The sequence below is a fragment of the Synchiropus splendidus genome, chromosome 4 (assembly GCF_027744825.2).
Source record: "Synchiropus splendidus isolate RoL2022-P1 chromosome 4, RoL_Sspl_1.0, whole genome shotgun sequence".
In the NCBI taxonomy this organism is placed as follows: domain Eukaryota; kingdom Metazoa; phylum Chordata; class Actinopteri; order Syngnathiformes; family Callionymidae; genus Synchiropus; species Synchiropus splendidus.
Window position 1 is genome coordinate 20,059,667 of NC_071337.1, and position 15,491 is coordinate 20,075,157.

Below are 15,491 nucleotides of genomic sequence, written 5' to 3' on the forward strand. Positions count from 1 at the left end.
CAATGAAGCTTTATCATATAGAAGACTTCAAAGGCATGCGACGCTAATATGTTGCTACACATCACCCAATGATGCAGTGATGTGTAACATTAAATTATTCAGTAATTGTGATACAACAATGCTTTACCCCAGAGCAATAACATATTGGAGTTCTGTTAGTGCATCATCGATTAAGCGTGGTGAGTCGATGTTGAACATGATCCACAGTGTAGATTGTTACCTTACAGAGCAGAATTAACTCATTACAAAATGATGCCGTACAACAAAACTATCATGCAGTTGTGTAAGTGAATGTTGTGTTGTTGTAAGCCAGTTCTATAGCATGTGCTGCCACTATTGCACCATGTAGCAGAGCAACAATTTAAAAAGAACCTCAACAGGCACCCCTCATTACATTCAGATGACAACAGGGTTTCTCGGTGTACCCAGTACTTCAGCTACTCAAGGCTTGTGATGTGACAGCAACCAGACAGATGTTCCTCACACAGCTGAGCCACGTGACTGCAGCGACACTGTGACTGTATAATTCACAGCAGCAACATCGGGGACAGTAACACAGACGGCTCAGAATAGTACACAATCGACAATATATTCCTTAGAGATGATCAAAGAGTAAAGAAATCAGAAAAGGGATCTCTCTGTTTATTGCTAACTCTTTGAATGTTAGCTAGTTTTCAGTCCGGGAGGAGCAGGTGTAGATGAAACACTCACCGTTTTGCCTTGCAGGGACTGAGGAGTGATGGGTTGTGCAGGAACTCCCGCTGCGATGGATCTGCGGTCAAGTGGGTAGCCGTACTGAAAAAGAGCATCACGAATTAAAACTTAACAACCGCCGTCTTAGATGCTTTTTTATTCATTAAGGCTCATTAATGCAGCTTGTTTTTTTTTATACCAGATGATGTATGATGGCAGTAGAATGTGATGAAGCTGGACAAAAAAAGGTTCAGTGGTAACCAAGAGAGGGCAGGTGGTAAAATATCTTACTCTGAGCAAGGACAAGTTTGAAACACGCAAGCCTAAGATACTAAGCGTCAAGTGATGAGAATTCAAAGAGCATATCGAGCATGCAAACCTCTTCTGAGGTAAAATAGCTCAGATTTGACTGATTTTCATACAGTGCCTTCTAAAATAGCGTACAGCTATTGTGGTTTATTCAGTACATACTTCAGAATGAGTCAATGTAAGGGCATGTTTTTTGACTTATGAGCAACCCATATTGTTCATGTGAGAGAGCTGCTCTGTAAAATCTGTGCCTGAAATTTAACCATGTCAACATTCAGAAGGAGTCATATGCCCTTCGCAGGAGGATTCGCTTTGTACATCACATTGACTTATACTGTTTAGAAATGTGATTATGTAATCAATTTGGATCACAAAGACTAGACTTTTGATTAGCTTTGAGCCCATCAATGAAAACACATCCCATTGACCAATCTGAGTTTTAAGGACTTATGAACTATGTCTCCAAAGGTCTACATAACAATTAAAATCTGAAGACAGATATCTTTGTTCCATTGACCATTTTCATTACCATTGACCATGAAATTGCCACTCACTTGGTTTTACTGAAATTTAGAATTAAAAAAATACTGAACTACAGTTATTGAGAATCATTTGTTCTGGGGAATAAAAGAAAGAAAAAGAGAGCAGAAACAATAGCTATTCGACTCCTGTACTCCTGCTCAATGGCTCACGAAAGAGCAGAAGAAGCTCAATGTGTATTCATATTGCGTACGACAAATGTAAATGACAGCAAGTAAACTTTAGTTTGAATTTATGCACATTAATTAATTTCCAGGGACAACGAATCCAATATTGACTCGGGTCAACAGAAGCCACAGTAGTGTCGCCTCTGCTAACAGACCTGAGTGTAGTCCTTCATATTAAAAAGGGAAACGCAATTTAAATGCAGCGATAACAAAAAAAACAACTTTCATTGCTTGTTGTTTGCCCACATCTGTTGTCTCTGCTAATTGAAAAAGGTTCATTTTAATTTAATTACGTTTTAATGACATGTCTATGGGGAAAGTTTAAACAGATGACAAGACTTCATTCATTTGGCTTATTGATTTGACTAATGTGTTCTATAATGAAACATTCTGTCACATACAGATAAATTCTATTTGTACTTATGCTGAGAGAAATCTAAATATTGAGAGAGTAAATAAATAAACATTCATTCACAGTATCACATATCACAGGTTTTTTTTGTGACATGACCACTAGTAATTCTAAATCCATATGTGTATTACAACCATGCTACCAGTTTCACTGTTACTTGAGCAAATGTAGCAAGAATAGTACTACAAGCAGAATTTGACTATTTGCTGCAACTATTCACTACACATCTACCATACAACTTTTCAGCTACTAGTGCTACTACTACGAGTACTACTACTATCACTGCCCTGCAAGAACTAAAATGTAATGCTCAATTCCAAAAAAATGTAATGCTCAATTCCAAAATACCACAGTAATTGACAAACAATTGTCCTGCTACTTTCACAACGACTCAAATATTATTTGTGTCACTACGCGGATATTCTACAAACAATATTAATAATATAAGATTTATTACTAGCATTGACGGATTACCGCTGCAGTAATCCTTACAGCCACATATATCGTTTTGTGGCAGTAAGACACCACTATGATATAAACTTCATCTTGCTAAACTTACTGATCGCTGCTATTAATGATGTAGTTGTAGCATTAAAATAACCTACCTTAGCCAACTGGGTTCTGTGCCGACGGTCCAAGGTCACGTCTTCCCTGAAGACGGGGGAGGACACCTCGGAGTGGGAGCTGCTGGGATTGTGTGGGGTTTGCTGACGTGGAGGAGAGAAGGTGCTGTAGAGGGCCAGAGTGCCGTGCGAGGGCGATGTGGGGATGGAGTGGGTAACGGCGTGTTCTGAGATGTTCCCCATGGTCTTGGTTGTGGGTAGAGTTCCGTAATGACCAGCGGCTGAGCAGAGAGGGGCAAGTTAGAGCAGGGGACCCAGCACTAGTCCGACTCTGACTCACAATCAGGGTCAAAGGTCGAGAATAACTGCTGTAAGGCAAAACAGTTTGAATGTGCGAAGAACTTTCTTGGCAAGTAGGTTGACAGAATTAGAAAATAAAAAATGGATGAGAAGCTTTACTTTTGAATGTTTTTCTTGTTTTGGGGAAATTTTATAAGTAAGCAAGCTGCAACAGGGAAAGAAAATTGATGCCAACACATTATATTGAGTTAGTTACTGAGAATATAAAAAAACTGCATGAGCATGAGTCATTGGAGACTTGATCCAACTTTTGTACCTGTAGGTGGGGCCAAACTCTGCCGTGAAAAGGCTTGCCTCTGCTGCCACTCATACAGCTGCCACATGGTGTCATCCCTCATCGACCGTCTCTTCTCCGCCGAGGTCACGGTGCTGGTGGAGGCAGGGCGGAGAGCCCTGTCATACACGGAGCCTGCAACGCTGCATATGCTGTCGGGCCTCATCATGCTGTTGCGTGGCAGTGTGCGGTAACCCTCAGGGTAGCGAGGAACCATCTGTGGCCGGTGACTAGGCATGTTGCGAGGTAACGTCTGGTAGGAGGTCACACTGAGCAAGAGAATGGGGGTTTAAGGTACATCACACGGAAGCATCTAATAATACATTTTATTCAACTTATATGATAATCATGATTCTTTTAGAAACATCTGACTTCACTCTCCGGCACACTTGTCATATCTAATGGGACCTCCAGAAATAATGAAATTCAGCAGTTACAGTTGCTGTCATCTAATCGCCAAGAGCAATCCACACAGCTCAAAAGTGACCTCTGACCACATTCATGACAAGATTAACGTCACCCAGGACAACCAGTGTCTGAGTACTGGCTGTTAAGCACTTTGTTTTACTGTACACTTGCTCACAAAGCAAGCATGAAAGACACCTGAGGCACTTTATGATCACCATGGTTCAATTTTCCAAACCCCAGGACAATTCTGGACACAGGATTTTCATTGCGTTGTCTGACAGTCATGGGCCCTTCACTCCCTCACTGACGTCACTGAAGGTAGTTTCCCTCCTCCCATTCCTTCCCCGCTCAACAGTTCTAATCTTTCTGCATTATACGGTTTCATTGCAAGAAAAACAGAAAGACATTTTTTAAATTACATTTTAATCAACATAAATTATCATGCAATTCTTGATCAGTTAGCATTTGTCCTTTTAGTCATGAAAACCAAACTTGTTTGACACTCAAGCGAAAGCACGGCAGGACATCACTGAGCACTGTATTAACAATTCCACTCACATCACCTCAAGGCTGGAGAATGTTTAATCAGGACGTAGTGAGAAGGAACCAGCAGAATCACCCGCCTGTGTTCGGCTTGACATGTCTGCTGTGCGTGACGCTGTTTAATTACTAGAACACTTTGAATATTGAAAAGTTTGGGTGATTTTGACTTTGACCCAAAGTCAAGGGTAGATTATAACCTAGGGTGAAGAGTGGCAGCTTTTGTAGTTATTTAAGAAGTCGACCAGCAACTTTAATGCTGACTTGTCATGGTTCTCTTGTGATGGAAGACATTATGCTGCAACACGGTTCACGCAGAGTTCAGAGTCTTTTATTATTCTGTTTGTTGCAAATGAGGTTAATTTATTGAGCTGTTGCTACACACTGAGAAATACTTTCCCCTGATTTCATCTCAGAAATGATCCACCCGTAGGAAATCTTTTAAGTTGATACGTTAGCCTGAAATAAAAACTCGACAGATGGGGTTTTAAATATTGATCAACTGTTCTCCAGAATTTACATCAAAATGAATGAAAAAAGAGAAAAAAAAAACCCAGAAATGAGCCTGGGCCGGTACAAAACTTGGATCTGAGAGCTCAATCTCTATTTATTCACAACAGATGTAAATAAATATTTCAGCAAAACATATCTGTCATATCCAATTTTATATATTTGAAGTTTTTGATCATCTTGTGCAACGTTCAAACTTTACGGTGTGCATTCTGACAGGTGACCTCTTATGTTCCTGTTCTACTTACCGGTCTCTATTTAGACTGACGCAACATCGTGGTATGTGGTCCACGCAGTGTATACAGGTCAAGTGATATAAATTATAATAAACCGTTATACCATGAGAGAGCTTGACCGACACCTTACCCAAAAGAAGCAGTGATGTATCTGTAGGGTTTGGTTCCTTATAATGGTCCTCAACTAATTTCTAATACAAAAATCTCTCAAAAATGGTATCAGCAGATGCTGTCATGCATTTATTAGATCGAGCCACACTTCTGTCAGGATGAGGGTTCTCAGTGGTATCTTCAAACTTTGAGCAGATCCAGCATTGAACACAACTGAAAATTGGTTCTTTTTATCCAAGGTATTCTGATATAAATGAAACTTGAGTGGTGCATTATATTCATCATCGATCGCTGTAAAGTCAGTTATTCTTTGCAGCACGCTGACCTGAACAGATAGCTCCACCCGTCAACATTTTGACCAATACTTAAACTCAAAAAACATCTATTCTGGATTTTGCAGCGGACATAAACACTCCTGCTGTACGGACAAACGGTTTTGTTCAGAGATCTCTTTATTAACTTATTTCTTGTTTTGCTTATTTATGATCAATTCAACTGATCGAAAACACTTCTCAATCAGGATTTTATGGTGAAGGTATATTTACTCTGGCGTGTGACTGGCCATCGTTTCTGCCTGGCTGTAGATATGAATCTATGATATGAAGTTCTGTTCCTGCCTAGGTCCTGTCCAGACCCTGAGGCCTGTTAAGAGCCGAGAGCATACCACTATAGCTGGACAGGTCCTTGAACCTTAAACATCATTACATTCACCACAACACCAAAATAAGAGATCTTCCACTTAAAATTGAATATAGGCACATTAAGATGTTTCGTGTGCACGTGCAATATCGTCATTAAAGCATTACATTCAAACAAAGGCAAAATAAAACCATTAACTTCAACAAACAACGAATATTAGAATGAAATATTTCCCCACGTTGCAGACTGAAACTACTTCATATATGCAATTATGACAACAAGCTGTCTAATAAATCTGCCACAGACTGCTTCACAGATTCAGCTGTTCATTCTCACTTCACTTTCAATGTAGGAAAAATTGGGGCTACAGATGTGGAGATAATTTGGGAATAATTCCTCCCTATGTGCAGTTATTAGAAGACTGCCATTGTTATAATGTCGCGTTTTATTTGACACTGAATTACCATGAATTAAATATGAGCAGATGTGTCATTTAAAATGTCCAGAGAGTGATACAATCTTAATGCTTCTAAAATGAAACGTATGAAACATAAAGCTGCACAAATGGTCCAATAATAACATTAAAACTCCACTGTAATAAAAACTCACATTGGGATTCATTTAAATTAGCCTCACAGTGCTATAAATGCAAGCCAAGTGTTTGAAATATGATGAAGATGCTTGAGAGAATACTGTCCGTTGAAAGTGCAGTTATTATAATTAGCCATCAAGTCACATCACATATGCAGCGATCCACACTTGATCACAGCTCACCGTGATATGAGGCAGATCTTTATTTGAGTGCAATAACCTGGGTTATTTTCAGTGGATCGCATGCAAATCTCAGACAAGATGCAATTGACATTGCCTACAGCACCTTATGGATCAGACCACACTGCACATGACACAGGCAACATTGACATACATGAGGAAGTCATCACAACATTCTGCTGTAGTTTTCCCTCAGCATGACACAATTGCAGCTGTTAAATGTTTGCTTTTTTGTCAGAATGTTAACAGCGAACAACAACTATCAAAGATTCCCCGACTGCACTAATAAAAGGGACAAACACAGCTCTGCTCTCATTACTGTCTAATTTCCATGACTAATTCACAGCACCAGATGGAGAGGTGAAGTGGTGAGAGCAAATGGAGCAGTGGTGCATTTTTGCTTTTATTTCGCTGTCTTTCGGTGTACAGACCCTTAAGTGGCAGTTTCATGCTGAAAGATATCCAAAAAGCTTTCAGACAGCAAGGTCGAAGAAAAGATGGACAGTGAGGCGGACCGAGATGACAAGAGCTCGGAGTTGGGCGTCTCTCACTCAACAACAAACTTTAAAAAGTTCATGTACAGATCATTCCATGTATGGAGGCATTTTGGCTTTAAAAAAGGAGCCCTTCTTGTTCCGAAATTATTACGATGTAACCAAGTGCTTTGTATATTTCTATGTACAGTATTATATCATACAGAAAGGAACACCCTACAAAAAACAAATATAAAATAGAGGCAACAGCACAACTTTGGTCTATGCAAGGTCACATCATGTAGCACACCTATACCTTCCTCCACCGTGCAAAAAAGTTGCTTGCCTCTTGTGGGCCACAGACTCCTTGTACAAAAGTAAATATTAAAAATATCAAACTGATTCAAATGAAAAAAAATATTCCACAGCGACCATATATAACTGTTCTACTTGTGTTTTCATTTTGCTCAACATGCTTCAACACCTTGTAAATGGATTATGAGAAATTTTGCGAATGGGATTAAAAAGGTCCTTTAACCCAGATAAAATCGCTTTAATATAGAAGTTCATTAACAAATATAAAAAAATACAAAAACTGTGACAAAATAACTTCTGTAGCTGTCAGCCTTTACGGCCATGGTCAGCCTCATTTTTCAGCAGCACAGTTGCTTTTGAAGGCCATGCTATATATTTTTCTTCCAGTTCACTTTTATTTCTGCTGAATCGCAAAACACAACTGTTGCCGAAGCACCCGGAAAAGAGAAACTCTTTTCTACGCAAAAATGTCTCATATCTATAGTATTCTTGAGCTATGTGGGACTCAATTTACTGTTATTTACAATAACAGCAGAAACACATATCAAAGTCAAATTATGGTTCCACATGCAGTGCCTAGGTCTGTGTGTTGATCTACAGCTGATGAGCCTTGCATGTAATGGTTTTTCAGTTGTTACTCAGTAAAAGAAGTGTCAACTCAATGGTCATCATTTTAAAGTAAAACGGGGCATGTTGAGTTACCGTGGTCAAATGAAGAAAAATAGCAGATCAAATGATCAATGCTAATAATTGGTTGGTGAAGGAAGCAGGACCTGAGATGATCAGATTAACCACCACTAACATTAATAGGCTCCACAGTATGTAGACTCACCTGCGGGCATCGTCATCCACTCCTCTGGTCCTGTGTGTGCGGACCCAGTTCTCCAGCTGCTGCATGGAGTTGGTTCTGGATAGGCCTCTCTCTGGCTCCTGCCCTGGTGCCGGTGTCGCTGCTGCTGTTCTGCAGTGCTCTAGCTCTCCGGGGCTACAGCTGCCAGTCACATCCTCAGTCACAGATCCTGACCCATTGACCTGTGGGGGCTTCTGCAGGACCAGGGCGGTCTGACCCTGCCGGGATGCAGAGACAGCGGCTGCGATGGCAGCAGCCTGAGCTGGCTGCAGTTTAATACTGCTGATTTTGGTCAACGTCCTCTCGCCACTGTGGTCCCTCTGGAAGCCGTATTTCTCTCCTGCCCTCAATGTTGCAAACTTCTCAGCGTCCCTCATGGTTGCATATTTATCTCCTTCCCTCAGCGTGCTGTACTTCCTCACCTCCTTCAGAGTTCCATATTTATCCACTACATGTATAGTTCCGTACTTGCTCTCTGTCTCTCTCAGTGACAGCGACCTCTTCACATCCTTCTGAGGAACATACTTGGGTCCATCTCTTTGGAGCGTATGACGATCCCCTACTTTCTGAAGTGCATACTTCTCTCCGTCCTTCGCTACTAAGTACTTTTCTCCGTCTTTATTGGGAGCATATTTCTCCTCCGTCGTTGCCAGAGTGTACTTTTCATCCACTTTCTGAGCTGCGTACTTCTCCAGGTCCCTCTGGATGGCATACAAGTCACTGTCCTTCTGCAACGAGTATTTATCACCATCCTTCCTCAGCATGTACTTCTCTCCATCTTTGTGGAACAGGTACTTCTCTCCATCCTTTTGCAGCATGTAGCTCACCCCGTCCTTCTTTAAGGAGAGACTCTCGCCATCTCTCTGCAGTGTGTAATACTCTCTATGGCTGTTGTGTCTCTCCACACTCTTTTGTCGTTTGTCGTCGGCTCGTGTAAGGGAGTGTTGTCGCACTGGCTCGCGGTTCCTTTCGTTGTTCTGGATCTCAGGCCGAGTCAGAGATCTGTGATTCATTAGGTTGTTCATCTCCTGAGGTGACCGCTGGCCCACTTTCAACTTGTCCAGCCTGGGATCACGGAAAACAGATCAATTCTACAATGTGTTCATGTTCAAGGATAAATATATATTTTGGATTTTTGTGAAATATGTATTTTCAGCATTTTACACTGCAAGTGAAACAGAGAAGTCCATCTTAAATTTTGACTCATGCCCTTGGACATTTTTTCATTAGAACTCCTTATTGGTGTCAATATGCCTCAAACCTTCAGTTCTTATACTGACCTGCGGACTGGTTCACTGTGGACAAGGGCAGCGTCGGTCATGACCTTCATCCAGGACTCCATCTCTTTGGCTGTGTCGCAGCAGAAATAATACGTGCGCATGTTTGGGTGTGTGGCCTGGAGGTACAAGAGTAGACAGAAGAGGCAGAGAGCGAAAGGAGGGATGAAAAACAAACAATAGGCTTTGAAATAACAGCAGGGAGTCCATACATTTTTCCTTTTGGCAGTGGATTGTGATGTTTGTCTATGTCAGTGCGAGTGTGTGTGCAGATATGCTTGCTGCCTCTGCCAGTGACGCTCTGTGATCCCAAACTTACAGCTTCCTGTTCGCAGTGTGTTCCTCACAGATGTGCCAACAACCTGACTTAATCCAAAGAGTTCTCTGACAAACTTTATTTGCTGTATAATTGTGTTTTCTATGATCCCAAAAACAAGCAACAAAATCTTTTTGTTTGGCAAAAAAAATTGGTGCTTGCGTTTCACAACACAATCAAAAAAATTGAGTCATTAATAATATGACAGCAAATAACATTTTGATGATGAAAAGGAATATTAAAGGAAGATTTAAAGAAAAAAAACCAACGTTTTTTTCATATTTGATGATGCGACTTGTCACGTAATTTACCTTAAAGGCGTATTTCCTGCTTATGTGGTCATCCACAGACAACATGGAGATGTGGAAGCTGGGAAGCAGAATACTTCCCAGGATGCTGTCTTCCTTCTCATCTGCAACAGCACAAAAAAAATCAATATTGATCCTCAGGCCAAATGAGAAACGGAGGGAGAGAATTTTTAAAAATCCAGGTCGCTTGCTCCTTCAGACCAGATATGCTACTTTGATTCCTTAGCAGGCTACCAAGTCGACATTAGCTCAGGTCAAAATTATACCAGCAACTGAACATCTGCGTCCCCTTTGTGTCCTCTGCTTGCTGATGTTTGGACAAGTGTGAGCAAGCAAGAAGTCGCAGCAACACATGTACAGCTGCAGCGTCCAGCCAGCACCGCCGTTTTTGTTCTACCAGAGCCAGAACCCAGATCCCTGCGGCTCCTCTGACCCCTTCTGCTGAATTATTTAGATCCACAACACACACAGAGATCCAGGAAGATGATGCTAGAGGAACCTGAAGTGACATTTCATGGTTCTGAAGACCTTGCTGAGCTGGACTTCAGATGGACTTCCCTTACTACCAATGTATGAACTAAATGCATACTATGCTTCTTTCTTAGAGATATTTTTGTTCAAAATGTATGTTTCAATGAAAAGACAGTCTAATTTTTCCCCATCACATGCTCCTAATAAATCCAATTTATCTACGTTCTTTTTCCCAGGCTCTTACTTTCATCTCTGGCTTTACTCTTTTATCACACCTGTGATACTCCATGATTGCTCCCTACAGCATTCAAATCCACCTTCTTCTAAACAGAGATTGCAGGCGCTACTTAGAATAGAAAACAGGTCGAACATGAGGTTATTACCAAAAAGGCCCAGTGTCCTTCGTGCCGTCGCCCTCCCTATTTCCATTTGACTAAGCCAATAAACATCCAATTCTCCTGAGAGTATCAGCTGATTGTGTGGAGGGAGATGTTAATTTGTCAATTCATGGAGATGGAAAAATCACTCCCAACATTCTTGAGGGCATGAAGGAGGAGCAGATGCCTTTTCGTGGGTGTGAAGTTTTAAAATCTAGACTTCACTTAGTCTGAGGCATCTGACCTCTTAATGTTTCTCTGTTCTTCACTAGTTTTATGATCATATTTATTCACTTCCATTCTCAGCAACTTATTTCATCAAATGTTCCCTGTGACGGCAGGACAGTATTGACATAAGAATGACATAAGAAAATAGTCATCCAAACAAAAATAATATTGATATGACAGACTGAAGATAATGGACACAAAATGATGAGGATAAATTATGCTAATTTCATTAGCACTTGACAGCAATGTCATGTTGTTGCTGACGCACTTCATGCATTTGAATAGCAGTGTGAGCTGAGAAACGATACAAAAAACTTTGGCAGGCTTATTTATTTCACCTGCTAAAGAGTGCCAGATTGGTCTGCTCTGTTCTAGCGGGCAGTGGGCCGTGTTTTTAGGCTGCTGCATGACTGAATTTGACACTTCTGATAGAGCAAGTTCAACTATCCCAACGAATCCTATCCCAACCCACTAGGGAGCCTTAGTGTGTAGATCTTGGGAACGTTCTCTGTTGCACCATGTAATAGTTAAGTCACCTGAACACAAATCTCACAGCACTTACAGACAAAGGTAATTGATACATTCAAGGTAATGAATGACAACAACAAAGTGTACATGAAAATACATGGAGCTGAAATGCCAGATCAGGCTTTTGATGTCCATCATTTGAGACTAATTTTAGTGTATATTTAATTAAATATGATTTATTTAATACGTTTTTTTTTCCCAGAGAGACTCAGTAATTATCAGCAAATGTCTTGTCTGCTGAAGTGTTTGCATGTGTGCCAAACTTGCCGCCTACAATTCCTGAGCAGACAAGGAGGAGTGGCACTGTAAGTTTGATGAGATGAAACATTGCGCAATTGTTCTCACCTCTATAGTAGAAGAGACACATGTCAGATAGGACAAACCACCTCTTCTTCCACAGCTTCATGCCGGTGCTGTCCTGCAGAGGTCAGAGGTCACAGTCAGACAAAGCGTGATAACTCGAGACTGTAATACACACATTCGCGCAGACAGACTCTTTTGATGTTTCCCCACTCTCTGCCTCCTGATCTCACTCTGTCGCTCCCTCTGGCTGCTTCTATTAACCAGCTTCCATCTCCTCCTCTGAGACAAATTGCTGTGTTTTATCTCTTCATAACGTAGCGACAAATTTGCCTCTGTGGTGCTTTGGGCGAAGGCCTCGCTTTGTTCTCTCCATCTCAGCTGTAATGACTCCAGCAACCAGAACACATTTAAAAAATGGTTTTAAATGCCATCCTTCTTTCCGTTTATCGTCTACAGGTGGTGGAGACACAGGGGGACAAACACTGACAACATGTATTCTGGCAGAGAGGACTGTCCGTGGGGCAGATAGATTGCTACTCTGAGGTGGAGGAAACTGACAGCAGCTTTCTCTTGTGTTGAGCTGACTTTAACGCGACCTGTCAGGAGTCAGAGGTCGAAGAAGGTCTGCTGTAATATGAGAAGAGATTTGCCTTTACTGATGACATTGAGCCTGGGACATCTTGTAACCTGTCATTAATTTGCAGCCAAAATGCAAATTATATTAGCATAAAAACTATATTTTTGATGAAATGTACTTAAAGTGACTTCAAGATGTGGCATAACAGGAATGACAGGAAACTATGAGGAAACGCTGACATTAGTTCAGAAATGTGTTTTAGTCCTAACTGTTGAGCCACTCAGTTAGGACTAACTAACTGTAATAATCATACATAAACAAACAACAAACAGAGTCAAAGCAACTTAGATTCAAGAAGATTCAAGAACTTTAAAAGCAGAAATACTTCCTCAGTCTAAAATGAGTCATTTGGGAAAACAGTCCATGTTGTGTATTTAAGGATGTTCTGTGTAGTTCAGATTAGTGGGCCATATACAGTATTACACAAATGATAACAGTATAACTACTATTGGGGAATTTCAACCTGTGAACGGAGAGTGATTCATGCCTGCTTTGTACTATGTGCTTTGTGTTGAGGACTGAGTTTACAGTCACCATTGGATTTCTTGTTGGCGTGAAGTAAAGTGATGCCAGGTTGGTGCTTCATTCGGGCAGTTGGATGTTCCATAATACTCCATCTTTTCTATCATTATGACTCACAAATTATGTGAGTCAATTCTTCAAACAACGAACACTAATGAGATTGTAGGTAAGAACCCTGGAACTAGAGTGCCAACAAGTTGGCTGGCACTGCTCTGACATCATCTGAAGCCCTGTTGTTAAGCATCATGTTTCAACTGTCCAAATGCTTCTTTTAAATTGAGGTGCTAATTGTAGGTATCGTTCCCATCATATCCACCTGCAAATGCTTTAACCAACAATCAAAAGAGTCGTAGTCAAGATCATGTCCTGAGCATCCAGAGACGAAGACCAAAATGAATTCAGAACAAATGACTAGTTAACTACTTAGAGTATCAGTTTGGATTAATTTTGAAAAGATAATTTTGTTTTTTTCTGCAGAAATAAATAAATAGATATATCTTGCCTTGTCTTATCTTGTAGTCTTGGTTTTGCCACCTCATTGGTCTTGATCTCCCTATACTCGACTATAACACCAACAATCCTCCAACAGTAGTAGTTATTACACATTATATCCATTTAACTCTTGCTATGAGTCTCAGTCCGCACAGAGAAAACTAAGACCCAGTTATTTTTCCGTTTTTCAATCTTTTCCAGACTGCTATGATGTTGGTCGTGTATTACATTTTAAGAACAATTAATAAGGTGTCCACTGTTACTCCTCTCGAATTTACCTGCTTGTAGAGCCAGTTGCTCTTGACCACAGGTGCATTCAGGTTCCTCTTAATGGAATTGGACCGTTTGCCGAAGTTGTGGACTTTTTTGGAAGACCTCGATGGCTGTAGAAACAAAAAAAGATATGATTCGTATTCACAGCATATTCTCCTATCATTGTGAGGATTGCCTCTATGAACTCTGGTTTTCTCTCGTGGTCCAAAAACACACCCTTCCACCCCAAATTGTTAGTTGCTGGGTTTCCATTACAGTTTTTCATGAAATGAAAGTGATATTTCTAATACTCAGACAAAGTACAGTTGCGATTTGAATGTTTCAATTGCAAAACATTTTGTCCATGCTACCCTAAAATGTAAAATTGTGTCAGTGAAGGAGCACGCATGAGGCCATGCCCAGGTGAGTTCAGGATCAGTGAATGAGCGGATGCCTGTAGTGGACAGAGTCAGCATTGAGTTCTCTTCATAATTTGATATGCTGGAAGTTGAACCTTGCCTGTGAGGCTGAATATTATGATGAACTATAGGATAAGAAGACACACAAACCTGCGATGGGAGCTCAGACCCACAGAGAACTAAACAAGACAAGAACATAAACCAAAACTAATATTTGCACATGATGATATTTTATCTGCTGAACACTAACACTTACTGCCCAACAACTATAACCCTGTTTCACTTTTGAAGTGAATCTGCTTCATCGCTGCAAAATATTTCCGTGGCGCAGAACTGAGCCACACAGGCTGGACGATGAATAATGAATGCTCATGAATACATGAAGATCTGCAGTGTTATTCTTTATTTTGGCCAATGTAAGCACAAGTAGCGCATTATTCATTTATCAAAGCTTACAAAACTCAGAGCTGATTCCAGACAAACACACTGACTTTCTGTGAGTTTGTGTACTTGAATAAATGTCTCTAAACAGAATGTAAATACAGTTGAGTGCAGTGTTCTCCACTAGCTTTTCAACTGCAACACAGTGTTAATGAACATTTCAAGTCACTACGGAGTTCACTTTTACTAAAGATCAGGTCAGAGTCTTTAAGGAGTAAAATCTCTTCTTGCATGGCCAACACAAAAATCAGGCCGTGTAGGACAGTTCAAAATCTGATCCATGCACTCCTGAAGAGGTGTTAAGAGCAGGGCTGTAAGACAGCGCCTTCAGCGAGTCAAAAAAAAAATCTAGACTACCTTCATGATTGTAACACCACAGGTCAGGCCAATGTCTTCCAATATACTGTGAGAACACAAAGCTCATTGGAAAAGCACCACATCAAGATCGCATTACTCGTATTAAGATAGTGGCAGTATGTCACACTCAAGCAGGATACACCCGCTTCTATGTTTACTCTAAAGTAAAGGTGTTCCCAACACCTTTCCCTCTAAAGCATTCCCTTCCCTCATCGGGAAAGGAATGCTTTCGCTCTCCACAAACTGTTTGTGGTATGTTAACACACCCTGACTTCCAGGTCACGTGGAAAAAAAAAATCCTAAAAATGACATTTTGGTTTTCACTCCTCAGGGATAGCCAATGAAACCCAATGACAATTTGTGTTGTGCATCATTTAATTTTGTGGAGATGA

General features: G+C 40.7%; 1 protein-coding gene across 10 annotated transcripts in view; it reads right to left on the reverse strand.

Moving 5' to 3' along the window:
- plekha5 (pleckstrin homology domain containing, family A member 5) overlaps positions 1 to 15,491 on the reverse strand; it is a 128,209-nt gene that overhangs the window by 13,626 nt on the left and 99,092 nt on the right. For all 10 annotated transcript variants that reach the window (XM_053862911.1, XM_053862912.1, XM_053862909.1 and 7 more), the window contains 8 exons: positions 13,909 to 14,013; positions 12,022 to 12,094; positions 10,076 to 10,176; positions 9,452 to 9,567; positions 8,154 to 9,236; positions 3,301 to 3,587; positions 2,727 to 2,965; positions 712 to 795 (listed from right to left, as the gene is read on the reverse strand). In XM_053862911.1, the coding sequence (XP_053718886.1) occupies positions 712 to 795; positions 2,727 to 2,965; positions 3,301 to 3,587; positions 8,154 to 9,236; positions 9,452 to 9,567; positions 10,076 to 10,176; positions 12,022 to 12,094; positions 13,909 to 14,013 (2,088 nt within the window). The remainder of the gene's footprint in view (positions 1 to 711; positions 796 to 2,726; positions 2,966 to 3,300; positions 3,588 to 8,153; positions 9,237 to 9,451; positions 9,568 to 10,075; positions 10,177 to 12,021; positions 12,095 to 13,908; positions 14,014 to 15,491) is intronic.